Source organism: Carassius gibelio, chromosome A16, assembly GCF_023724105.1.
Source record: "Carassius gibelio isolate Cgi1373 ecotype wild population from Czech Republic chromosome A16, carGib1.2-hapl.c, whole genome shotgun sequence".
NCBI classification, from domain to species: domain Eukaryota; kingdom Metazoa; phylum Chordata; class Actinopteri; order Cypriniformes; family Cyprinidae; genus Carassius; species Carassius gibelio.
This window is the reverse complement of record NC_068386.1, coordinates 14,196,000-14,223,908: the sequence shown is the minus strand read 5'-3', so window position 1 is coordinate 14,223,908 and position 27,909 is coordinate 14,196,000. Positions and strand designations below refer to the sequence as shown.

The 27,909-nt window shown below is 35.7% G+C and overlaps 1 protein-coding gene and 1 long non-coding RNA gene across 3 annotated transcripts in view; one reads left to right on the top strand and one right to left on the bottom strand.

Annotated features, from left to right (window-relative positions):
• The first annotated feature begins 9,409 nt into the window (after positions 1-9,409).
• LOC128029981 (small conductance calcium-activated potassium channel protein 3-like) overlaps positions 9,410-27,909 on the top strand; it is a 35,976-nt gene continuing 17,476 nt past the window's right edge. The window contains exons 1-2 of the mRNA XM_052617430.1: positions 9,410-9,528; positions 21,161-21,457. Coding sequence (XP_052473390.1) covers positions 9,439-9,528; positions 21,161-21,457 — 387 coding nt within the window. The 5' untranslated portion in view covers positions 9,410-9,438. The remainder of the gene's footprint in view (positions 9,529-21,160; positions 21,458-27,909) is intronic.
• LOC128029982 (uncharacterized) lies at positions 22,433-27,092 on the bottom strand. 2 transcript variants are annotated; one of them, XR_008187764.1, is made up of 3 exons: positions 26,822-27,092; positions 25,258-25,385; positions 22,433-22,816 (listed from the first exon to the last, which is right to left on the bottom strand). It is a non-coding gene; the product is annotated as an uncharacterized LOC128029982 (long non-coding RNA). The 2 variants fall into 2 exon arrangements; XR_008187763.1 differs by lacking the exon at positions 26,822-27,092 and adding an exon at positions 26,378-26,596.

Sequence of the window (27,909 nt, the reverse complement as noted above, 5' to 3'; positions counted from 1 at the left end):
CTGATCCAAAAGAGATTTTAACTCTTTGCTCTGCATATTGATGGCATTTTTGGATGAACTATCCCTTTAAAAATACACTGTTCCAGAAGTATGAACATTTATGTGTGTCACCATGAGACCATTATGAAAGAATCACTTCACACCCATGTCTGTGCACTAATCTTTCAACTCCTGCTGAAGTCCTCTAGACTTCCATTGTAAATGTTTAACTCCAAAGACTGTAAGGAACTGAGAGATGAGTCAAAATTGTGTGTGGAAATCAGAAGCATGTTGGCGATTATGATAGAAATACAGTGTAATTGTGTTTAGTTTTACTAATGCAGATTTATAAATTTTGGATGAATATACAGTACACTTTTCATTTATGCATGACAAAGCTCCATTTTGCCCTGCATAAGTTTTGAACTCATGGGAGGAGAGCAAACACATCAGCTCTTGAGTTAAAACCAATTGTTGCTTGATTGATGATCAAAGCAGATGTAACTATCATTACAGCCTTCAAGAACTGGCTTCAAGAACAGCCTTCAAGAACTGGCTTTTACTTCAGCTGAATTACAGACTAGTAACATTTTATATAAAGCCAAAGTCTCAAAATCAGTGTAAGGCTGAAGCTAGGTAAGTGACTGATTCTTGTGCAGTTACGTTAAAAGGATTGAATGTAACTGACACATCATGTCAAGGTGAAATATTTTCCACTGTAATAGCCACAGCCACAGACTGAAGGCTGAATGTATGTGTGCGAGTAAGAAAGGGACATGTAGCTTTAGTTGCCAAAGTTTTGTTGGTGACAGGAAGCTTTACTAATGTAAGCTAATATAACTATCATAGAACCATATAAGAGACTGATTTGGGACTTGGGACATACAGTACAGTAAGCAATAATTAATTGATTAAGAGATAGGATGTTTCTCAATGCAGAAATCAAATACATGACATTTAAAATAGTGTATATTAAAAACCTTATGCTTTAAAAAACACTACAGTGCACATAAATATTTGGTAAATGTGCGTGTGATTTTCTGGGATTTCATTTCCGTTGAAGGCTACATAAAATACTGCTTTGAAATGAGTCTAGAATAAACATGTTGCATATTTCTCATACAAAAATCTTTGTGTTCCTTAAAATGCTCAGTGGGTTTTGGAACAGTGCATTCATCTGAAGTGTGTGTCTGTGCACGGGTGGGTTTGTGCGAGCGTTATGAGGTGTTCTCTCGCATCTGACACTGTTCTGAATGGATCTGTCTCAGCATGTAGTCTGGAAATCACTTCTACGTGTGCTCATGTTCTGCAGGTGCTTCTGATATGGCAGACGTATATGAAATTTGTTCTGTCTCAGTATCTCTCTTTTGCTGCCCGTCTTCCCTGTGGCTTTCTTTTTCTGTCTCTCCCTCTCTCCCACTTATGCTTTATTTCTCTTTTTCTCTCTGTCTCACCCACTCATTTTTTTTCTCCTCCTTTCTCGTTCCTTCACTCTCTCTTGTACTTGTACTATTTTTCCTTTTCCTCTCTCTGACGATTCCTTTCCTCTTCTCTTCTGATAATTATTCTTGGTCTGGATATCTTTCTCTTTCTTTCTAGTACTCACTATCCTTAGTGCTCTTTCTCTCACTCTTTCTCTCTCTCTCTTTCTCTCTGTTATTGTAGTGGGAGGTGAACGGGGGAGTGTTATTGGAGAGGGAGAGAAAAGCGAGTGAGTGTTAGGAGAGATGAAATGAAAGGCTGTAATAAAATCTCTTTATTTGAGATGGAAAACGGGTGAGTGAGTCAAGTTTGCACATGAATAATGGCCATGCTGATTGTATACCATTATAGCCATTATAAAACCACACAATAGAAGCCTGTTAGTGCTGCATCGCCCCTCAGAGCAATTAAAGGGCTTTTCTCTCAGTGCATTACTGCTGAAGGTCCAGAGACTTATCAGATACTGATGCTCTTCCACATTCTCCAAACTGTTTCGATTTGACTTGACTCATCTAATGGGGAATTACCTCTCCTCAAACCCCCTTTACAGTGAATGGTAACTCCCATATAAAACAATGAGTTTATGTGAATGGATGGTGGAGCATCTAGTGATTGTGGAGGAAATGAGTAAGAAAAGTAGCTGCTTAGATGCTAGAGAACATTCACATCTCTGAGTGACCGTCTACATTGATTATTGATAATCACCTTTGCACACCTTCAAGCACCTATTGATGGCTTTACTATGCTGCTTTAGCTCTGTGTGTGTGAGAGACAGCTGCTTTTGAAGGATGGAATCAGCAGGAAATTCCTGACAAGACATCATGTCCAAAATGTTTTTATAACTTCTTAAAGTTTTCTTTTTTTTGTTTGGAATTGCAGTTGTGTGCACATTGAGGCAAAGAAGCTGGAGAATGCTGTCCATATTTGAGCATATGAAAATGATGATTTCAGTAGTTTGGTATGTGAAGTATGAATGCGGGTCTGGATGGGAATATATGCCCACATGACTGTCGATGTGATGCATTGATTTAGTGTTTTCTTTTAATTGTCTTAAAAATTAAACAATAAAAATGTATTGCAACTCCTGAACAGTCCTTAAAGTAGGGTTTCAATTACCATTGGACATTCCTTATAATCAGTGAAATGAGATAAAATACAGTTTAACTTCTTAAAGCCCCTTTTTGCTTATTCAAGGCTCCTATCTGCCACTATTATTCTATGTGATTAACTGCAGTTATTTTAATGAATTAATATAGAAATCATTTCTGTAGGCTTTTACTAAAGAATGATTGGTTCTGATTGGTTGATGAACATTCTAAGATGTGTCCAAACCAGATGCGACATCACAGAAGGTCATAAGCTATTGCAAAGGTATCTTTGCCATGTTAATCAGTTTTTGTCCTAACCAGCTGCGATGGTGGATTCTATGTGGATTTCTATGACTTTGTGGCAGCATACAAATTACAACAATAATCTAAGGTACCGATTATGTGTTTTATTTAATGTTTAAGGATCTATTGTGAGTTTGAATATCATTTTGACATTTATAGCCATACTGAAAGCGACAATGGATCATTAACCTCAGATCTTACATGTGAACCAACAAGTGTGTTCCATGACAAAGATTGTGTCCGTCTCTCAGTATCTATTTTTAATAATTTTAAAATGTTTTTTATATTTATGAATTAGATTATATACTTATCTGTTTCATTGTGAGTGCAGTACATTTGGGGAAAGAGCCTGCCCATATGCTCTTCTGATTGGCTGTGATTTATGATTGATTTTTATCATGTGTTGCGTCTGGTGTAGACAAACAAATTGCTTGTCGCTGAAATTTTGCCGCATTGCGTCTGATTGGGACAGGATGTATGATGTGCGATTATTTTTCAGGAAACACACAGCTAACATAGTTAATTCCACGTAGGTCTTGACTGTATTACTGTTCCATATCACTTCCCCAAATTATTCCAGTCATTCTCTCTTTCTCTAATAACTGCATAAGATGCATATGCATACATATCAATGGCTCAAGCCTCCATTACTAGCTCTAAAATAACATTTTAGAATTGGGAAATGAGGCTTGGGATGAGATCTGAAGAAGTCCTACACACAACAGTATGTGTGTGTGTGTGTTTGTGAGTGTGAGTGTGTGTGTGTGTGCGTGTGTGTGTGTGTGTGTGTGTGTGTTTGAAGATGTGTGCATTACATGCTCAGCTGTGAATCCTCTGGAGATGTCTGGTCCATTCACACTCCATACACTTGCTCTCCTTCCCTAAATAGACAGGTAAAAAGAACAGGAGCGAGAGAGAGAGAGAGAGAGAGAGAGAGAGAGAGAGAGAGACTTAAATAAGAACAGAATGAGAGTGCAATGTGTAATTGGAGCCTTTGTGTGTTGTTAGCTTTGTTTGTTTTTCATCAAATATTTGCTCTTTCAAATCAACTTTTCATGTGCCGTCTACATTAACTAGATCCTTACATTACATGAACCTACTGCAAAATAAATATATTTTTGCTTATACGCAGTGTACAGTGGGGTCCAAAATCTGATACTACTAATGAAAATGCTTTTGCTTAGCTTTTCTTTGCATGCCCTTTTCATTGGAAATTATATTACTAGCATACAATTGGGTGTAATATTGTCATATATTTGGTTTTCCTCTTTTGCTTTCTGACAGTAGCACTCAAGCTGCATAAACTCCAGATGAAAACCTGATGATAATGTTCTCCAGCATGAATTTAGATGAAGCAAAGGGCATCTTGAGCTTCAGTGGAATAAAATAATCTCAAATTGTTTTAATTAGATATATATAATAAAAAAAAAAAAAAAAAAAAAATATATATATATATATATATATATATAATATATATATATATATATATATATATTTTTTTTTTTTTTTTTTTTTTTTCATAGCATTTTTATTATTATTATTATTATACATTTTATTCTGTTTATTTCCAGGTTTAAATCACATTTTCAATGTGGTAAAATACTTGAGTCCCATTGTATTACATAAAAAGGGCAGTTTAGGTCTGGATGAAACGGCTTGTAGGGTTGCACGAAGCAGCATGCCTTGAATCCATTCTCCTACAGCTCCTCACATGTCTGCTCGAACCTAAACAGCCCTAAATACCTGGAAAAAGCAGCTGTCAAATCAATACTTAATTTTCACACCCTCCTCGCTCTGTCACGCATCCCTGGGGAACATCTTATCTTAGACTATGCCTCAGATGATCAACCTGTTGCCTGTTAACAAGGGATATTGTGTAAGTGTCTAAATAATAATAAGAAATGTTATTTGGTACCAAATCAGCATGATGATTTCTGAAGGATCATGTGACACTGAAGACTGGAGTAATGGCTGCCGAAAATTCACATTTGCTATAATAGGAAGAAGATACATGTTAAAATATATTCAGCTGGAAAATGGTTATTTTAAATAGCCAATTATTGAAAAATATAAATATTATAATTATATATATATATACAAATATTTAATTTACACATTTACAATAAATAATCATAATTATTAATATAACACATCCTATAATAAATGTTTTATTGAACTGTACTCTTCAAGAAAATTTACTAATATAAAGGTTCCTTTGAGGGTAAGCTTTAGGTATAGCGGTGAAAGAAAATTTATTTTGCTCATTATTAAAACAATAGGAGTCATTGGAAAGTCCCCACCATTTGAGAGAAAAAACAAACCTGTGTTTGTGTGTAATCCATCTCTAAGAAATATAAAGGGTGATCCATTGGGCTGCGGGACCCTAATCCCACTCCTGCCACACTAACACTTTTACAGCACTCTCACAGGAGCAATAATCATCAGTACATAGAGAAGAAGAAAGATCGAGGGGGAGAAGGAGAGGAAACGAGAGGAGAGATGGACAGCCTAGGGAAGAGTCAGTGAAGGGGAGAAGGGGCAATAGTGGACAGGACCCTCGAATGGCCATTAATGCTAAGCTTAATGTATGTGTGTGTGCTGTATAACTGTGTACATGTAGCTGAGGTTGTGTGTGTTTCCATCTCTTTCTTGGCCTCTGAGTGTGTAATTGGGTTTCCAGGGGTGTAATGGTGTATGTCAGTGTGTAATCAAGTGTGTGTGTGTGCCAGTTGGTGTGTAATTTGGCTTATCTGTGTGTGTGTGTGTGTGTGCTTTTCATTAAGTGCGATACATTACTGTTTTCATAATCATTTTGGTGGAGGTGGTGTGTTTTTGCAGCTTTTTTGTTTTGTGGTTTCATAAAACCCATTGGTGGGGAACATATGGCAAGCTGTTTTACCATTTATTCAGTTGCAGGATTCAAATAATAGATATTTACAGCTAGTTTCCACTAGTTAAAAGTCACTAATAGGACGTTTTGAAACAAAAGAACCATCACTCACAGAAATCAAATGATTAATTTAAAAATTATTAATACACATTTATACCAGTGGAAATGTAATTATTAAAATCAATTTCTATTAGTAAAAACAAATCCTTTCCTGATATCAAGAATTTGCATTTTAACTAGTGAAAATTTAATTGAGTCAAATAGGCTTGACCTCTCTCTCTCTCTCTCTCTCTCTTTATATATATATATATATATATATATATATATATATATATATATATATATATATATATATATATATATATATATATATATAATAAAGAAAATCTGATATATGTTAAATATCTCAATTGTTTCTCCTACACAACAATGAGACTGAAGGTAGAGATTTTGCTTAATACTCCTGAAAAAAAGTGTTCTCATATTTTTATATATTTTTTAAAGTACCGGTTTGGATGGCAATAGCTGCTTCATTGTAGACAAATATATATTTGCAAGTCTCATTTTCTACAATAGTTTGTAATTAAATATCCACCTCATCTAACACTCTTTTAGCTTTGGCGTCCAAACGAGAGTACATATTTATTGCTGAAATTTTGCCAATCATAAATGTAATGTTTTCTAAAGGCTACTTACTATCTCTAGCTTCACTTCATGATGACAACGTTTTTATTTTTGTTGTTCTTGCTGCTTTTCTGTAATACATGAATAACAATTTATTTGACTGTAAGTGGTCAGACTAAAGGAGCAAACACACAACACAACACATACAGTGACATTAATCATTGGCAAACCTGTCTTTGTCATGGACAAAGTCCCTTTAAGAGTCGGCCCCCTCAGCGGCCATCTTGGTAGCAGCCCCAGCAGCTTTTTTCGCTGTCAGTAATAATAGGAAAACATTTCCTGTCTACACTGTGGAAAGACTAAAAACATCATAACTGATGTTTGTCAGAATTACATTTAAATAGCTCATTGCAAATCACTAATGACATGCGACACTGATGGTATCCTAAATGGAGCTTCTTTAGTGCAAAACATGTTAAAAATGCTTAAGGCTAGCTAGTCCAGCTAATGGGTATTAACAAACTCTATCAAAAAGGCAATCGGCTCTTCAATTGAGACCTAAATTCCTACAGGCGCCATATTAGGTATTCTGATTTAATTTTTATTTGAGTGGTCCATCTCTTCCCCCTTACACTTTCTCCAGTCTTGAATATCAGAATATTCCTGAAAGATTTTTGTGTCTAGCTCAATTTCTCTTTGAGCTTGTGTGTGTGAACACACCATCCTTCCTTTGGTGGTTCAGCTGCGAGTCTTGTTTGTGTGTCAGAATCTGAAAAAAATCTCTCGTTCTGTGTGTGTGTGCTCATTGCGTGTGGCTTGTATTTGAGATCTTTCAAGTGAGTCACTTCACCCAACATCAGCGGTAAATGAAGAAACTGAAACAAGAGGAAGTAATTACATTAGAATCGCAGATTACTGTGTGCATTTGTGGCGGTACATTCGCCTGCGAATGTGTGCGTGCTTTTGTGCGCGAGCGTGTTCGTGCGACTGCGTGACAGACAGAAGGCTCAAAGATGACTGTGTATTCAGACGTCAGAGCCGATTTGTTTGGTGTTTATGAAAGGACCAGGGAGAAGTAAAGAGAGGATGCTGAATAGATGGAGGAGAAATGAAAGGAAGATTTTGAGCGTGCAAGAGAATGGAGATAATGGAACTCATACAGCCTGTTAGCTCTGCATGGTGTCCATCATTAGCTGGATCAATAACTGCTAATCTAGCCGTGATTCTGTTCGTCATACTCTCCATTCACACACTAATATATAACATGAGCTCTGATAGTCATGTCACAGACACTGAGGACTCACTTAGTAAGATGGTAACAGGTAAAAGGTGAAACTTTTTATATAATATAATATAATATAATATAATATAATATAATATAATATAATATAATATTTTGCATTATATTATTTGTATATAATATTTTACATTATATTATGCTGTAATATATAATTAATTATATAAATGATTTGATCATAGTCTATTTTATTGAATTGGTATATCATTTTAGTAACAAAAATACAAAATGTGAAAAATGGCATAAATACTGACATAAACAGCAATGTTGATGAAGGAAAGTGTCCTATTCAGATAAATCACGTTGCGCTTATAGGGCCAATCAATCTTTCCACCCATTAGAGAAAATCATCTCTGAGACTTGTCTGGAAGCCTGGCAGAGACTGAAACAGCAGTTGTTCTATTGATAAGCTGTTAGCCCCTGGATGGGTATTCTGTGTATGTGCTTTAGTTAGGAGCCCTATGTATTTATGTATGTGTGTGTAGGTGTGTGTCAGTATGAGTGAGAGATACCACTGTCTGTCTGTCCATGTGGAACAATGCTTCCAGTATGGTGCCTTAAATTAGACCAATGGGTGGCCAGTCTAATAATGTGTGTGGTTCAGCTGGACATAATCGAGGCTCAGGCTGGAAACAATTTAAAACTTTTGCTTTTACTCTCAGGGGAGAGTTTAAGCAAGCTGTGTAAGTGTGTGTGTGTGTGTGTGTGTTAAATGAAAACTGTGATGTGTGCAGCAGGTAGTAGTGTCAAGTTGAGATCCCTGCAATCACACACAGACAGACACACATTTCAGTAACCATGCCATTGTGTGTGTATGGTGTGATTGGAAGTGATGTGCATGTAATCCATAGATTATAAAAACACACTAAAAATGTCTTGGCAGACTATATGGCACAGATGCACGCGCTGTGATTGTGCTGTTCATTTCTTATTTAAAGAGAGATAGTTGACCTAAAAATGAAAATTCTGTCATCATTTACTCATCCTCATCTTGTTCCAAAGAAATAGGATTATCTGTCTTCTGTGGAACACAAAAGGTGATTTTTTTAATAAAAGGTGATTTTTTTTAACAGTATCACATTTTATAACATTAGTGAATGACAACTGGGGCTGTCAAGCTTTAAAGAGGTCAGAAAAAGGCCCATGTAAGAGTCTTACAAATTGTCAATTCATCCTACGAGGTGCACAAATGTTCTAAGTTTTATTATTGTTATGATAGGTTTATTATTGTTTATTGTTTAATGCAAATGTAATGTTTTCCTGTGATGGCAATGGTGAATGTTCAGCATCTAAGATCCTTTAGAAATCACTTTAATATCATGACTTTCTCAAGAAATAATTCAATCTTACTGACCCGACATCGATGAACAGTTGTATATGTTCCAGATCTTATGATGCTGTATGATAGTTTTGTGTGAAATTTCCAGCTGAAGGATTCTGATCTGAACTCATCTCAGGACCTTTTATCACAGGATTATAAAGATCTATTGTATGGCTTCAGAAGTCGTATGGACCATTTTTATGATGCTTCTAGTGCCTTTGCATCCTTTTGAAGCTTGAAAACTCCAGTCCCCATTCATTCTGTAGCTCAAGTCAGTCACATGAGTTTAGAAATGACATCATGCAAGACATTTCATATTTGACTGAACTACGTCTTTGTTTTCTTTTCTGAAAATTAAATGCACAGGGTTAGCACCTGTAAGTAAATATTTCTCTGTAAAATCATAATGGTGAGTGTGCTAATAACATTATTTGCATATGTTTTACAGAGCTCCATGTATTCACTGGCACTGAAGTGTCTTATCAGCCTTTCCACCGTCATTCTTCTTGGACTAATCATCGCTTACCATGCTCGAGAGGTGCAGGTAAACACAAATAATCATCTCATATTAGTGTCTACTGTTAAGATGCGAACACATGTATCATTGTTCTGCAAACTTTCGCAGACGAAATCCAATGGCTGCAATAGTAATTCACGTGAATGGAAATGTTATGTAAGGGTGCAAAATTTGACCTTGCAGTTTTCACAGCGGGTTCAAGTTGGTCACACAAATTCACTGTTGACCAGTAGAAATCTGCTTGTTTTGAAAATGACTTACTGTATGTGTGAGCTGTAGCTATGTAACTACACTATTGACCTTTTCAGCCTCCAAATTTTGCTGAAATTGAGCTTATTTGACCGTAACATTAGACTGAACAAAAAGTAACAAAAACTAGCTTTTACCACAATTTATGGAAACACGCAGTACTACAGTAGTACTGTAGTATTCAGCAAAATACATAAATACAATAATCATTCTGTAACAGAAATGAGTCGAACCAGACAAATTAAAGAGTCTATCAAAGCTGTGTGCATTGAAACACGAGCTGAATTCCTCAGGAAGTCATAAATCAGTTCTAGTGCCACAAGAACCAAGCAAGATGACCAACCAACTTGTTCACACAACAGCTTTGAACATTAACACCACTAGAACAATTATTTACAATTTCAATTCGAAGAAGAGAAATTTGGTGTCAAAAATGTGTTGTTCGTAATGGAAATGCAACGCTGGACATCACATGTAAACCCAGGAGATCAAGTTAAATACTTCCATTGACTTCCCTCACCCAGCAGAACCAGACTGAAATTCCTAAGGGGGGGATGTGCTTTAAACCTCTGTCTTCACAGAACATCCCTTTGTCAGAGAATGGCAAAGAAACTTCTTTTGTACAGATATATGGACCAGAATGAACTCAAAAAGAATTATAAATGAATCAGTCCATCGCTTCACTCCATATTCATTTATGTGTCACCCACACATTTGACTATCATGTTATAATCACTTATTGTGTATGTTCTTTTTAATAACTATGGGATAGCTGAAGGATACATAGTCATGTCTGGTATGTGTGTGATTGAATTTTCTTGCTTGATATTGTCCTGACAATAATTTATTTGTAAAATATATCATAACCCGGTAATAGGAATCATGTCCAAAATTAGACCCTGCAAGGCAGGAAAATTCGGACCACATGCTTGGTAAGATAAACAAATGATTTATGATACCCCCGAGCCAAGACAATAGTTGATTGGTCAAGACAACATTTGAGGTGTGGCCAACAGGCCAGTTTAAATACTTTGGACACCATGAAATCTTGCTTTTAGTCCCTAGCTGCTGCTATTAGCCATGTCGGCTTTTAGTTCTAGCCTTGCTCGTGCTATCAGTCATGCTTTTAGTCGGCTTTTAGTCTGCTTTTTAGTCTCTGCTATTAGTCATGCCTGCTCTCTGCTCTTTTAGCTTTAGCTTTGCTACCTAGCTTTAGCTTTTAGCTTCTAGCCATGCTGTGTAGTCATCATTGTTCTTTGAGCGCGGTTCTGCGTGCTTCAGCCTGCTGCTACTTAGCCACGATGAGAAGGAACACAACCTAGTCTCGTCAAACTTTATTTCTTTTCTTTTCCGTTTAAGATTTTCGTGTTCTGAGTTAAGTTTTGTAACGTCCGTTCAACTTCAACCAGCCCACACGACTCTGCACTTTCAGCCAACGCCCAACAACCACGGGCTTCCCAAGACGTCACTTCAGAGACTGAACTTCCAGCCAATCAACGACCTCGGGATAGCCCTTTCACCGAGGCTCCTTCTTCACAGGAGATGCAAGTAACTTTACCTCCAGACTGTGACCTTTACTGGTGTATCTAATATAATTTTAATCTCATTGAGGAACTCAATGCGAGCGCTAATTACGTGATTGATGGTTGTTCATGTCTATGCAATTTAACGTATTGCTGTAAACTTGGGATTCCATATTTCCATTCTCTTAAACTCATCTTTCCCTAACTTTCGATCTTCCTGCAACTTGTGTGAATGTGTGAGTGCGTGCGTTTATGTTTTAGATTAGCTTATATGTGTTAGATTTATCTAATAAATCCTTATTCATATTGAAAAGAGAAGTATCTTGTGTTTTGTGCTTACAAGTTAACGTCTTAAACTGCCGATCTTGTTACTGTGCTAATTGATAGTGTTTCACTATAGTGTGGATATTCGTATCAAGTGCAGATTTGATGTTAAACGGCTCGTTCACTGAATCGCAGGGCGTCTCAATGATCAGCCGTGAAACTGATTCTGTTCAAATTCCCTTTATAATCTTAAATGATTCCCTTTGCGCTAAATTGACCTGTTTCCGTTACAATTCAGTACAGTAGTAAATAAAAATATTATCATCTGATACATCACTATACCATAGTAATTCCACAGTGCTTTTTTGTAAGCAATAATTCAATTGAAATAACCAGTTCAGTACTGCTGTAAATAGTTGCTTACACATCATCACATGTGTAAAAGAAACAAATCAAAAAATATATTTTTTTTTTTGTAGTCACACTGTAAAAAATTTCTTGTTGTTTTTACAAAAACTTTTTGGCAGCTGTGGTTGCCAGAATAATTTTGTAAAAATACAGAAAACTGTAAACACATTTACGTCAAAAACTGTTAATTTTACAATATAAAGCTGTAATTTACAAACAAGAAAATGTGAATATAAACCAGTAAATTCAACAACACACAAAACTAAATCTGATTTGTTCCTTGAAAATACTGACAACCAACATAATAATAAAGATGGTACTGTATAAGAGAAAGCCACATGAAGTATCAAAGCTCATCACAAGTAGCTTCACCACAAGCAGAAGTATATATTAACATATAGAAGGTGCACATTTATGGAAAACACAAAACACCATCATGGTAACACACGTGATACTTAAATAATGCAAAAAACTTTCATTAAGCAACAGAAGATGTAACATAAAGCTCAAATGTACATAACTGATAACAAGAACTATTTAAAAACATGATTATTTAAACAAAATACTTTCAAACGTGGAGTGTCACGCAGGGAATTCTGGGAATATCAGTTTACAGTTTTAGACTGTAAATTATACATTGATTTGTTCTTTTTTTACTTCTAAAAGCTGTATAATTAACAGAATTTTACTGTAAATTTACATTAAATGCTTTGTTAGATCTTTTACAGTTTTTCCCTGTATATAGTACGGGAACTTACTGTTAACCTATTATCAGTTTTTTTCCGTAGCGTTTTTACAAAATTTTACAGTTAAAATTACACTTATTTTTTACAGTGCAGTATGTCTCGACTCTGTCTATCATATCAGTCTGCTTATGTTACACAGTGATGGTGTCAACGTAAAAAAAATGCAAAAAAACAGGAAGAAGAAGCATATTCATCCCCCCTTTTGTGTGGCATAAAGAACAGATGAGTAATGTTGTTTTAGGCTGTTGCCCTCAGCAAGGGGAGCTGAACTCAACTGTTTGTTAGCGTTATGCTAATAGGAAGGATAGCAGAGGAAAGTCGCTCACAGCAGCATTAGAAACACACACACACACGCACGCACACACACACACACACACACACACACAACAACAACAATACTTTAAGCTCCTTTTAAGCTCTCTCTCTTTCCTTCATACACACACAAACTTCTTTGAGACATTTAGTAGTTATTTTTGGTTCTGTTTGTTTCTGAGAGTGAGTCATTTTGTGATTGTTTGACAGTTATTTGAGAAAGCAGCTTGTCTGCCCTTTTATCGATGAATACATGAATAATCCACCACATTTCCAACACTAGCATAAACACACATGCACACATTTGTACTGTGAGTTGTTTGTTCTCTTACCCTGGTTGTATTTTTACCTTCATTCAACCTTCCCTTGCCCCCTCTGTCTGTGAATTATTTTTCCGCTCTAGGAGACACACACACAAGACTCGGCACTCATTCTGCTCTCTGTTTCAGACCAATATGTGTGTGGTTTTGTAAAGGTTCAGACTGTGTTTCATTCATTTCGCTGGATTGAGAATTTTCTCATGTACGCTCTGCGTTATGCAAGTGTTTCCTTGGTGATGAGACTCTCTTCCTGTGTGTGAGTCAGACTTTGGAAGCTTTTTCCTGGACAGAGATTGTCTGTCTGTGTGTGTGTGTGTGTGTGTGTGTGTGTGTGTGTATGTGTTTTTGTGTATCGACATGGTTTAAAGGAGATAAAAACACGATGTGAGTAGGTGTTGATCAGGGATGTTTTTGAGGAGAAAGACAGAGAGGAATGAGACTGGAATAACTGTTCCTTCTGCATTGCCAATTTCCCAAATTTACAAAGGCAATTTAAGACTGTATATTGGTTAACTATCTTACACCTTTAAAAGAATAGTTTATTCTGTCATGTTCTGTCATGTTGTTCTAAACCTAATGACTTTATTTATTGTGTGGAACATAAAGATATTGTATAGATTTTTTTTTTTTTTTTTTTTTTTTGGTGAACTATCTTTTAAATCCTGTGAATTTTTCACCGAGTACCATTTTTATTTTCAGTTCAGTCAAAATCCATTTTGCCCATTAAGTTGAAAATGCCTCTAAGCTAGCATTTGAACTCAAGTGTACATGTTAATGTGAGTGCATCTCTTCCTGAGAGCCAACAAGCTTCATCCTTGGCTAAAGTTTGTGAACTGCTTGGCTCCTCTGCCACATTAAAATGATTCATGGCTGCACAGCTTTAGCTAAGACCCATTAAAGAATTTGGTGAATCACCAGTATTACTTGAAGCCAATTTTGTAATTATCTTAAGTTGAAGGTTGGACTGATTCTTGAAAAGTTTTGCTTGAGTGGTTTTTATGATGAGCTTTTTAAAGTTGTATGGCCCTTGGAGACTTAACATGCAGCACATTTGAGTTCATGTACTAGGTAGGCGACACAACATGAGACCCTGTAGCAGACCATTTAAAACTACAAATAATAAAACATTGGTCAGCCATTGAAATTTTCCATGGAAAACATAGTTTAAACCTAAATAGAAAATACTATTTACAGTTGTTTGTTGCCACAATCAAGTTGTAACTTTGCATTATCATTGCTCTATCATTACGGCGAAGGAGAAATTCAGCAGAATGGTAGTATTGGCATAATAAAAGATTATAATATATTTTTTTGAAAGTAAAATTAATTACATTAACTTTTTTATTATATACAATAAACTAAAATGTGATAGTTGACATGTTAAACCAAGTCCTATTGTATGTCTGAAATATACATATGTAATTTATAATACAGCAAGTTACTGTATTACATATGATTTATTTCAGTTAATAGTTCTCATGACTGGGTTATTTTTTTAAGCCAGGATCACTATGAACATAAATAATCTATTTCAATGTTGCTGACCAGGAAAAAAGATACAGTTCATAATTTGACAACATGCCCCAATATCATAATGCATGGGTTAAATTGTCATAAGGGAACTTGCCATTAAACTGCTTATTAGAAACATTCAGTACATGTAAAGCATAATTTAAAAAGTAAATGTATTGTAATCATAATGTAAAAATGTAATGTATTTTTAAATTGTATTTATAAATACAAATAAAACAGTAACATCGTATTCAATTAAATTGACAATTTTTTATTAATGTTCCAATTTAACATTTATGATGTTAAAATAATATTGAAATGACATTTATGAAAAATACCCTTTTCCTAAAAGCTAGTTTGTAAAACTTTCCATGCATTGTTTCATTCTGTTGCAACTCCTGAATGAACCTGAAGCTCTGGACTCTATAAATAATTACCTAAAATCTTGACACTGACAACAAAAAAAGAATCCAAGAAATTTGTCAACTGTCAGTTAAGATACAAACATTTTGAAAGGGAGCAGCAGAATGTGCTGAATGTTGAAGTAAAAGCATAGGGTAGCAAAGCCTAAGCAGAATGTAAATGTAGAGGAGATCACCTTCAGGGTTCTGGAGAAGGAATGAGGTGCAGTGACAGTCCTGTACTTAGAGCTGAGAGGTTACTGATGTATTAACCATTCAGTACAGCACAGGTACAGATTTTACTATGAGACTATGGGTGGTGCTGAGAACGCATGACAGACATGTTTCCAGAACATTACGAAAGCACTGTGACAGCACATCGCGTCTCTCAGGTTCATTGTGTTGTAGCTTGGTGGAAACTACAGGGCTTTCCTGCTGTTTTTGCTACTGGCTACACACATGGGAGATTGTGTGTATTTTAGAGAGAGAGATAAAGTGTGCATATAAATGTATTTACTTTAAAAAGAGGGAATTCCAAGCAGATTCCGCTGCTTTTAAAATAATTGCAGGCAGATTTCCTAGCTTATTCAGTCTGTGTGTGTCTGTATCCTGCGGTGTGGGGTATTTTGGGCCTGCCTCATGGGTAATCTGAGTTGAATGGAGTTACCTGCTGTTCTCCTGATTTTTCCTCGGTCGTCTTAAGATTTTTTTGCCATGGTTTTGTTCTACAACATATTTCAGGGACCATAAAAGATTCGCCATAGGGCAAAATCGACAGTCTTGGATTGTTTTGCGTGACATGCTTACCGACGGCCGGTTAATTGCCTTTACAATGAATTTCAGCTTCTGATAAAGTTTTGAGTCTGACATGGTCAGACATTTTGGATCACAGCCCTGCAGTGTGACTGCTGCTCAAGACACACTAAGTTTGTGTGTGTGTTTGTGTGTGTGTGTGTGTGTGTGTGTGTGAGGTAAATAGGTCAACGAAAACATTAAACAGGTGTTAGCGTCATCATGGAAATTATTAAGGTTAGTAACATAATTTTGTTGTTAACAATGTTATTTTAGTGTTTCTATATTTTATTTATATATTTTATAGTATTTATTATTATTTTTGAATTAGCTTTATTTTTATATTTTCTATAGATATTTTAATGCCATTGCCTTTTTTTGTCTTTTTTGATTTAGCTTTAGTTTAGTTTTTTTTTGTTTTTTTGGTAAACTTGAACTTCAGTTTGCTGTCAAGGCAGCACTTTTTATTTAAGTTTAACCTTTTCATCTATTATTTGTATTTTACTTTATTTCAGTTTTTTTTTTTTTTTTTTTTTTTTTACTTTTTTGATAGTTTAAGTTAACAACAATACTGGTTGTTAATTAACATTCCCCTCACATTATGATACTGATATCATACACTTATGATAGTTCATTGAGTTCACTCATTCCCAGGTAAAAACTAGCCAACTTTAAGGGTTTGCCAGGGTTTGTATGGTATTTGAGTTTTTTTGTTTGTAACTGAGGATGTCAGAATGGACAAACTGCGCAGACAAAGCTGTCAGTTGACAAAAGTCTGCAGAACTTTACATCATATATTCTGACATAAAGACAGTTGATGCTTGCTTTGACTTTTATTTAAGATCTCACTAGAGTCATATCATACAATCTGACAAGCAATGATAAAAGAGAAGAAAATGCCAGCGTGTTTGCCTGGTCTTGTGATTACGAGGAAGTGAGGTGATCTGAATTAGTATGAATGTAAGTGTTTGTTTCTATTCAGTGTGTCTGTGTGTGACTTATAATTACATTATCATTACAAAGGTGTTCATCTCTGACAGGCTAAAACAACAAAACAGACAATATTATTCTCGCTCTGCTTCACTCTTTCCCTCTCCTCTTTCAACCTCTGTCTCCCTTTTGGACTGTCCCCTTTTTCCCAACCTCTAAATTATTCTCTTTCTGTAGTCCTTAATTTTGCTGTCTGCTCTCCTATTCATCCTTCCTTAATTTCCAAATTTTTCCTAATTGGCTTTGGTCCTCATTTGTTGGGAGGTTCTGGGTTTCTCTCTCTCTCTCTCTCTCGCTCTCTGATAGGTTTAGGGAGGAAGCTCGGTTTAGTCACTCATGTTGACAGATTACCTTCACTAATGGAATTTAATTATTCAGCATATGCTGGTGGCGATTTGGCTACAAAAAGTACGACAGTAGGGGTGGGAGGGGTAGGGGTGTTGTAGGTAGCGGAGAGATGAATAAGGAGTAATGTGTGGAGGAGGAAAGGAAGAGATGATAATAAAGCAAAGTGAGATTTTAATGCTTTTAGTGTCTTTTATTGTCCTCAAAGTTATATGTAAAATTCCCATGAATACCCATAAATGCACAGCTTACAGAAATATTTTTTTTTATGGAGATAAAGATTGTGATGATTCTCAGGAAATATTTGAAAGTATGGAAGCAGTCATAAGTAATGATAGATATTTTTTTGTTTTATCCAGCTGTATTTGCTCAGTGCAACTTATAACATCCAAGTGAAAGATATAACACCAACATGTCAGAAAAATACGGTGGCCGAGAGGGATCAACACGCTGCAAATGAAAAAACACATTCAAATAAAAAAACAAGCAAATTAAGAAAACATCTTCATCAATTTGACAACACATGCGCTGCAAATTCTCACACACAAACAAATACAGCAACACAATTAAAATTCTCACAACAAAGAAATGTTGTACAAAATCTGGTGTTGTGAGTATTTGAAGCTCGTTTCTGTATTTGCTTGTGTTGTGAGTATTTGAAGCTCGTTTCTGTATTTGCTTGTGTTGTGAGTATTTGAAGCTCGTTTCTGTATTTGTTTGTGTTGTGAGTATTTGAAGCTCGTTTCTGTATTTGTTTGTGTTGTGAGTATTTGCAGCTCATTTCTGTATTTGTTTTTGTTGTGAGTATTTGAAGCTTGTTTCTGTATTTGTTTGTGTTGTGAGTATTTGCAGCTCATTTCTGTATTTGTTTTTGTTGTGAGTATTTGAAGCTTGTTTCTGTATTTGTTTGTGTTGTGAGTATTTGCAGCTCATTTCTGTATTTGTTTGTGTTGTGAGTATTTGAAGCTTGTTTCTGTATTTGTTTGTTTTGGGTTTTTGCAGCTAGTGTCTGTATTTGTTTGTTTTGAGTATTTGCAGCTCGTGTCTGTTTTTGTTTGTTTTGGGTATTTGCAGCTCGTTTCTGTATTTGTTTGTTTTGGGTATTTGCAGCTCGTTTCTGTATTTGTTTGTGTTGTGAGAATTTTCAGTGCGTGTGTTGTCAAATCGACTAAGATGTTTTCTTAATATGTAGGTGTTTTTTCTAATTGCAGTGCATTTAATATTTAAATATGTAAACATTTAACCTTTAATGATAACTAACGATAAACAATCTTATCTGTCTTCAAATATTTGTTAATATTGTGTAAAACAGGTGTTTAATTTAATCAGTATTATTATTATCTCATTCAGTCAACACTGAATCAGCCACAGTCCACTGGTATTTCAATGGTATCAGTCATTACAACCCATATCGTTCAACCATCATTCATAAGTCATACACCCATCCATACAAGCCTCTCACAGATTCACATGTGCTCTCATACACACACTCACACATTCTCTTTCATTCTCCTTCCACCCACCTACACACGAGTATTTTTCCCGCACGTTCATTCCCTTTCTCAGCTTCTTTCCCATCATTCCACCTCCTTTCTATCTTGCTCCCTCTTGCTTTCCTCATGCTCTCTCTCTTTTTCGCTCACACACACACACACACACACACACACACATGCACAAACACATAGTCATTCTCTCCCTCTCTCACCAGGGGACCCTAATTAAGCTTGGCTGGTCTTTGATGTTGTCGCCTAGGCAACAGTCACCATGACAAGACTGGCTTTTCCAGAAAAAACAAGCAAACAAACATGCACATTTTACAGTTATACGACATGCACCATGCCCTTCGCACACACCGTGTCAGAAGTACACATGCATTAACAATTAGACAAACAAAGCAATTTCACTAGATCCCAGAAAGACCTGTTGCACTGAGATATAACCTTGTGTCAAATAGACGAACGCGGTATACGAATTCATTCATGTGTTCTCAGGATTCCTGTATAATCATTTGCAGCACTTCTTTGGGTGTGCGAGTGTGTGTGTATGTGTGTATGTCTCAGTGGGGAAAACCCTGCTTGCCTTCTGCTTATCAGTTAAACAAACCTCGCCAGTCTAACACTTACAATTAACATTAAACACATCTAACACCAGCAGCCAGCAGAATTAGCTTCCCATTCTGTCGTTAGGCTCTGTTGATATACCGCCCGACATGAAGTTGCATTGGGAGAACGAATGAGAGAAAGAGAGAGAGAGCCATATAACTGTCAGTGCACATTATGCCAGAGGAATTCTGTTTGCTTATTGCTTATCTGTTTGGCATTCCTGGCAGGATAAAATGACTATCTGAGCGTGTTCTCATTGTAGGGCTCATCAATCTGTTTCCCTCTCATTTCGCGTCCTGCTCTGGGTCTGAAAACACACTTTACTCATTCAGTTATTCGAACAGCAGCTCTATTTATTAGTTGTTCTAATGAGCTAATCTGAATTATTAATGTGTAGTTGAAGTTTTTGATTAAATGGATGATGAACGGTTGGTCTTGAGTTGTTACGCAACTGGACTTCTGTTTTTTTCTCTTTCATGTGCATTGATGAATCCTAAGAGGTGCAACGTGACAAGCAATTTGTCTGTTCACACTGAAAGTGAAAAGTCAGTGCGACGCAACACAATTTTAGCAGATCAGAATGTACTTTATATTTCATAGAGCTGTTTGGTCCTAAAATCCGGAAGAGAATTAGCATTTTTTGGGCCTTGGGTTCCCTTTGGAATCTCTAATGGGTTTTTAAAATAGCACTTTTTGATTTATGAATACATTTATTATTGGAAATGATTGTTTATAAGTACTTTCTGTTTTATTTAGTATAAATTACACACAGACAGGCCCCAAATGAAAAAATGATTCCTGATGATGATGAATTCCTGAGGGAACAAATGGCGATGTACATTCTCTTTTGGGTTTTAGGATTTTTTTTTTTTTGTATTTATAAGATAATCAGCTCTATATACATGTACAGTATGTGAAGCAGGATTTTTTGACCAATGAGATTTTAATGTAGCCGGGGCTACCCAGGGCATAAACAGAAAGCAAAGGACTGACAAAATCTTCTGTCTATGTATTATGTTAAGATATTAAGCCAAATTGTGGCTTGTTTAATTATCAATAACTGTATAATAAATTATTTTATTTTATCATAATTTAAGTATCTTTTTTGTATTTATTTGTTTATTTTTCTGTCTATCTATCCATCCATCCTTCCCAAAAACCAGAAGAAAATTTGTGCTTTTGTGCATTTGATCCTTCTAGAATTTCTGTTGATTTTTTAGAGTAGTGATTTTTTGTTTATGAATAAATTTGATTTAAAATTACAATTTATGTGTACTTTACTATTTTGCTAGACATATATTGCACACAGCCATACCTCTAGGTTTTAAACTTTTAGCAGGATTTCATCCAATACATTTCATTGTATTTTATTTTTATCTGCAGGTTTTTCATATTTGTGTAAAATAAATTAATAAACAGAACAAAAATCAAATGTACTTTTTTATTGCTTTACACAATTGCATTTAATTTGGGCATGGTGTTAGATTAAAAGAACAGTTAATAAAGCTTTTATGGTGGCTGGGTTTTATTTCTTTGTGTTATGTCATTGTTGCAGCTAGTGACTGCCGTGTTCCCTCGAGCACTTTTAAAAGACCGAATGCAAATTTGATATCCATTATGTAAATTGAAGCTTTGCCGGGAAATTCCGCTTAATTTGCAATGTTTAACATTCCCATTCTGACTTTTCCCCTCCAGCTCTTCGTCATTGACAATGGTGCGGACGACTGGCGGATCGCCATGACCATAGAGCGAGTGCTGCTTATCGCTCTGGAGCTGATTGTTTCGGCGGTTCACCCGGTGCCGGGGGACTTCAAGTTCATGTGGCGGGCGAGACTGGCCTTCTCCTACGCTCCCTCGCAGGCAGAGGCAGATCTAGACATGGTGCTATCTGTACCCATGTTCCTTAGACTCTACCTCATCGCCCGAGTCATGCTGCTACATAGCAAGCTCTTCACCGACGCCTCCTCCCGCAGCATAGGGGCACTCAACAAGGTCAGAGGTCAACCCAATCACTCAAAACTCAAAATTATTATTTGTAGCATTTGATTGTGAATATAGCTTTTATTTCTTCCCATTTTCTTTTATTTACCATGGCCCCATTAGCCCCTGCTGGTGGATATATTCTGGTTAAAATATGTATTCTGACTACATTTTCTTGTTGTTGCAAGTAACATATCATCTGATTCCCATTTGGAGATCTCTTAAAGGCGTGAAATTACATACATTTGGAGGGTTCTGTGCCAGCCAAGCCATTGCCTTTGAGATGAATGGGAATGCTAGCAGCTAGCTAGCTTTCAGTTATTATAGACAACCTAGTCCAAACCTCATTAGCTTGCCGGCTTTACCCTTTCAGTCTGCGCCTAGATCCAATAAACACATCCTCTCAGGAGAATATGCCTTTGTCCCATCCGAATGTGACTGCATGTCAGTGCTGAAGGAGCAGAATCTGTTCAGCTGAGAAAAACGCTGTACATAGTGTGGCTGAGGGCAGTACACTCTAAAAACTGCTGGGTTAAAAAATAACCCAACCTTAACCACGCTGCTGGGTCACTATTGGACAGAACACGCGCTGGGTTGGTTTGACCCAAGTGCTGGGTTTTACCGTTTAACCCATATTACTGGGTCATTCATTTGACCCAACCAGTGGGTAAAATTAACCCTCTTGCTGGGTTAAGTCAAACAAATAGTTTAGTCAAATAAATAGTTATTATTTAATAATAAATAGATTATTTCCTGTCTCACTGCCTTTATACATTAGTTACAAATATATTTTATATTACAAATGTAAAATAATTATTGTCTCTGTAATACAATAAACCAGAGGCCATGTATATGTGATTTCAATCTCATTTAATTTAAAACATATTATTTATTTAAAAACAATACATTTCTTTAATACTTTGTTTGTATACAATATTGAATACATTCTTTATCCCCCCATCCCAACCCCCACCCACACACCCTCTGACATTCACCCTTCCCCACAGACTTTATAACAAATGTAAATCTGTCCAAATATTCAGGCATTAAAAGTCATTAAACAACTAATTTGAACTCTCATACGATGTGGGCCTGAAACCACTGTTGTCCTCAAAAACTTTACAGAGGAGGACTCTTTTCCTTCAATTTGATATACAGCATGCTGGAGAAACTCCCAGGTGGGGAGACACTGCTTGGTGTACTGAACATCAAAAACAAAAAAAGCTTTAAAGCAAAGATTATCCACCTCCAACAAAGACTCAGTCTCAATGGCGTGGCATGGAATAATGGCAGAGGTCTGTGATGTCCCCCTTGTCTCATCACTGAGGCACAGAATGTGCAGCAATGCTCCAGTCATCTCATGGTCCCAACCTGTTGATTACACACAATAACTTAGAGTGCTGCAATATAACTGACATGCTAGTTAAGCTTTTTTGGTGGAAATATAAAAAAAATTGTATTGCAAACATTACCAAATATGACAAAATGTTTATTTACATATTTATAGTAATGGTAATAAAAGAATAATTTGGACTAATATTATCAACATTTAGGCATTAAAAAAGTCTAAATATTACTGTAATGTTGATAGTGTCTTTAACATTAAAACTCACAAACCCGCTTGTTAATCTCCTGACTGGCAGCACTGATGATCATTTAGATAAGCTTAGATAATTTTCATCTTAGATAATTTACATTTATGCATTTGGCAGACGCTTTTATCCAAAGTGACTTACATTGCATTTCAAGATAATACACATTTACATTCTTATCAGTTTTTGCTTTCCCTGGGAATCAAACCCATAATCTTGCCATTGCAAGCGCCAATGCTCTACTGTTTGAGCTACAGGGAAGATAATGTTACACAATAAAATGAAAGATGACATGCATGGTAGGGTATCATGTAAGTTTAAATTTTAAACTGGCGCCTGTCCATTGAAAATAATCCAGGCGGAAATTCCTTTACACTACTAATCAGAGCCAGATGTGACGACACGTACTTTGATAAAGGCCTATAGTTTTCTCATTTAAATGTTATTCTTCTGGTAAAATGTTCTGTTCTTTGTTTATGGTTGTTTACTTACAGTACTTTTTGTTTTCTCATTTACTGGTTTGGTTCATTTGAAGCCATTTTCTTGATGTGGTTTAAATTCTAAATAACTGCTATAAGAACAAGCTAAAAATGAAGCACCATCACCAGTACTCTGACTTGCGATATAATAGCTTTATATTCTTAGTATACAGACAGACATTTCCAGTGAAATCGGACTCGACAGCTCAAATTATAAATCATTATTATAAATGTACCGTTGTGAATCGGGGGAAGTTAAAGGATTAGTTCTCCCCAAAATGAAAATGTCCTAATAATTTACTCACCAAAATGCCATCCAAGATATCCATGTCTTTCTTTCCTCAGTGAGAGAGAAATTATGTTTTTTGAAGAAAACATTTCTGGATTTTTCATCTAACAATGGACTTCATTGGTTACCATCGTTTTTAAGTCCAAATGCAGTTTCAAAAGTCTTTGAAGTGTTTAAATGGGCTGTACACGATCACAGCTGAAGAAGAGGTTGTTATCTAGTGAAACGATAGGTCATTTTCATAAAAATTTGAAATTATAATTTATAGACTTTTTACCTTCAATAGTTCGGATTGAGCTGATCAACAAACAGACAGGGAACTACGTCATCACGTTGAAAGGTCATGCCGGCGCCGGCAGAAGTACCGCCCCACTGTTTACAATGCGACCATAAGTAGGAGGATAGTTCAAATAGTATTATTTGCAATTATATATATATATATATATATATATATATATAGTAATAGTATTCAGTGAATATGAATAGTAAATGAATAACATTCTGATGAATATGAATAGTAGGCGTGACCTTTCAACGTGATGACGTAATTCCCTGTCCATTTGTTGATCAGCTCAGTCCGAACTATTGAAGGTAAAAAGTCTATAAATTATTTTTAAAAAATTAAAATGACCTATCGTTTCACTAGATAACAACCTCTTCTTCAGCTGTGATCGTGTACAGCCCGTTTAAACACTTCAAAGACTTTTGAAACTGCATTGATTTGGACTTAAAAAAGAATGGTCACCAATGAAGTCCATTGTTAGAAGAAAAATCCAGAAATGTTTTCCTCAAAAAACATAATTTCTCTCGCACTGAGGAAAGAAAGACATGGATATCTTGGATGGCATTGGGTGAGTAAATTATTAGGACATTTTCATTTTGGGGAGAACTAATCCTTTAAGGTGACTGGGACACTGGGAAAAGACACTGATCTTTCATGTACTTGCTCAATAACAGATTTTTGTAAAAATTTGTATCCAAAAAAAAGTTACGAATTGCAGCTTTCCTTAACTTTTGTTGGGTAAAGCTGCAGTCCATAACTTTTGGTGCTCTAGCGGTTAATAAACAGAACTGCATGCGTTTTGCAGAAGAACATTGTAACCGGAGTTACTTCTCTCTTTTTATGTCTATGACGAGTCACACAGGTACTGTGCTCCTCCGCCAGTATAAAATAGTCTGAATATAAAGACTTATTATATAGGTGTGCCGTTAGTGATTCAGGATAAGACAAAAACACGATTTGGAAAATGAATTCATGATGTACTCACTCATTATATACTATTTGTAAAGTTTGAGACACACAAAAAAAAGGTTATGGACTGCAGCTTTCAAAATTATAAATATTGTAAATTATCAATATTGTAACCCTGAATTACTTTCATAGTTATCAAGCATATCAAACAGTGCAAACGTCCACCCTTATTGAAGTAGAAACACTAAAGCAAAACTTACAGGTTGCATGTCAATAAATGACTTCTGGGCCTCCTCTGTGGTGGGTCTGAAGACCTTTCCTCCTCTCCTGTAGATGGATGGGGGAAGCAGAGTTGGCAGGACCTTCAAAGCTGTCTCCTCTTTAGCAGCTAAACAATTTGACCAAAATACATAAAGTTGCATTAACATCTATATAGTATGCTGTATATAACAATTCATATTTCTAAAGTAGCATTTCTGACTTTTCTTAACACTGATTATCTCTTCATCACAGAACCTGTCTGCACATAATTATCTGATAATTATGTGTTCACATGGGGAGTTTCTTGACGAAGTGACATTGCCAACTACTGACCTGGCATGCATACAGCCTTTTAAATCATTTTCGCAGATCCGTGTAAAAGGGGATCGTTTTTAAAACGATGACATCTGCTTTTAATACATCATTGCCCTCTAAACATTTCTGATATTTCGGCCCACGGTCATATCCGTTTAAATCGGTGTCATCTGTTAGTTTATAAGACTTTATTCAGAGCATTGCCATGACAAGTATAAAAGCAAGGCTGTAAAGGATAAACTCACCGTGTTTTAACGGCATCCGCAGTAAAAAAAAAAAAAAAAGCTGTATATAACTCCTAGATCTATTTTTCCACAGCTCATATTGACTGGGGAGTTTTATAAAATTTTCTCAGACATTTATATTTGAGTGTTTCAGCAGAACACAGTAAATAGCAGTACAACTTGCTTTTAGAGATGCATGTCTATTCGTCACAGCCTCCCGTGTGATGGCAAAGATGGCGCTGCTGTGAATATAGCAAAAAACATTAACGTTATTTGGCCTCAGAAATTCTTCGGGCACACTCGGCAGATGACCACTGTCTTAATAACGTTACTAAATTATAGTCTTAGCACCTAAAATCTTAACAACTTGTAATTTGTTTTCAGGGCGATAAAACGCTTAACATGAAATCGATTTATTTCTCCTTTCCTCTGACGCAGTTTGTAAAGATTGCACGTAATTCATATAAAACCCTTTTTTTTTTCTTTTTTTTTTTCTTTTTTTTTTTTGGCAAAAACGATTCTGGTTCAGAGTCCGACAGAGACTTTACACAAGACACACGCAGACTGTGCTGGAACTTACCTCAGTTGCTTTTTCTGACGAGTATTTCTAAAATACAGCAGACTTTCCACACACAACTCACTCACTATTTCCCGCCGATTTACGTGCGAGCCCTGTGAGGGACTAACTTACTGCGCTTGTAGGCCTATGGATTTCATACAAAACGCTTTCCTCACTTTTAAATACGCAACGTCCACAATGAATACGATAATAATTACGTGATTAATTTACAATTTAAACAGCATATTTCAAAAAGGCTGCATATATAGGCTAGCTGGTTTACAACTAAGGATTTAAGGATGCTGCATTTTGTCAAAAAATCTAACCAGCTAGCAGTGTAATGTTTCACAGAATAAATACGTTACCCCTCACACTTCCATATCAAAGACTGTATGTTGAACAGTGAAATTAGCTTGCTGTTACCACAACTTATTAAAAATATAGGTAAACATTCATTTAACTTACCATAAAACAATGCGCGCTCCGAGTGCGTGCCTCCTCCAGTCAGAAGTGAAGAATCCAGAAAGTTCCGCAAAGAATGAAGTAATAAACCAGTTGCTGGGTCAAAATAACCAAACCAACTGTTTATTTGTGAATGACCCCGTTACAAATCATTTTACCCAGCATGAGCAACCCAATAATGTGTTTACAGTACCCCAAACAACCCAACTTTTTGACCCAGCACAATCAACCCAACAATTTGTTTACAGAAACAACCCAGCATTTTTTTGAGTGTAAAGTTCATTTTATGAGGACAATCATGAGCACAGAGACCTATGGTTTTCAGCACTGGAGGAAGATGTTTTGTGTGCTTATGTGGTTTGTTCAGTCTCTTGAGGAACATTAACCTGTCAGCTTTACTGATGGAGATTGTTGTACATTTATAAGCTGGTTCACACTGACCCAACAAACAGCAACAGGGTTCACACACTGATCCAAAATTGAGTTTCTAGAAAAGAGTTTCTAAATAATAAAACTAGTAATAAAACTACAGTCAAAACTTTTTGATTCCTTGGACCCCCAAATATGAGGATCCCTTTTCTAGGGACCCGTAAAGAGTTAAAACATGGAACTAATTATAGACTAAATTAACTGGGATTATTCTTATGATTAAGCAGTCTTTACATAAAACAAAAACAAAAAAACTTTGTAATTTTTTTTTTTTACAATTTTTTTTCAAAACCCCTGAACTAAACTATTATTATGAATTATTAGTTAACTTAAACTAAAACAAAAGCCATTAAAAAAAGATGTTGCTTGAAGTAAAATACACTTTTTTTTTTAGCTTGCCAAGGCAAAAATTTCATATTTTATATATTTTTTTTCATGTAGTTTAATTTCATTTACTAAATTAACTAAACCTCAAATAAAATGAATAAAACGATAGGCATATTAAAAACATTATATAAACACTATATAAACACTATATTCTGCCACTATAAACAAACAAACAAAAACAGAGATAATTTTTTTTGTCAGACAATAATTCAAAATATTAAAAAAACACTATAATAGTATTATTATCTTATGATACTAGTAAAATTATATTTTAA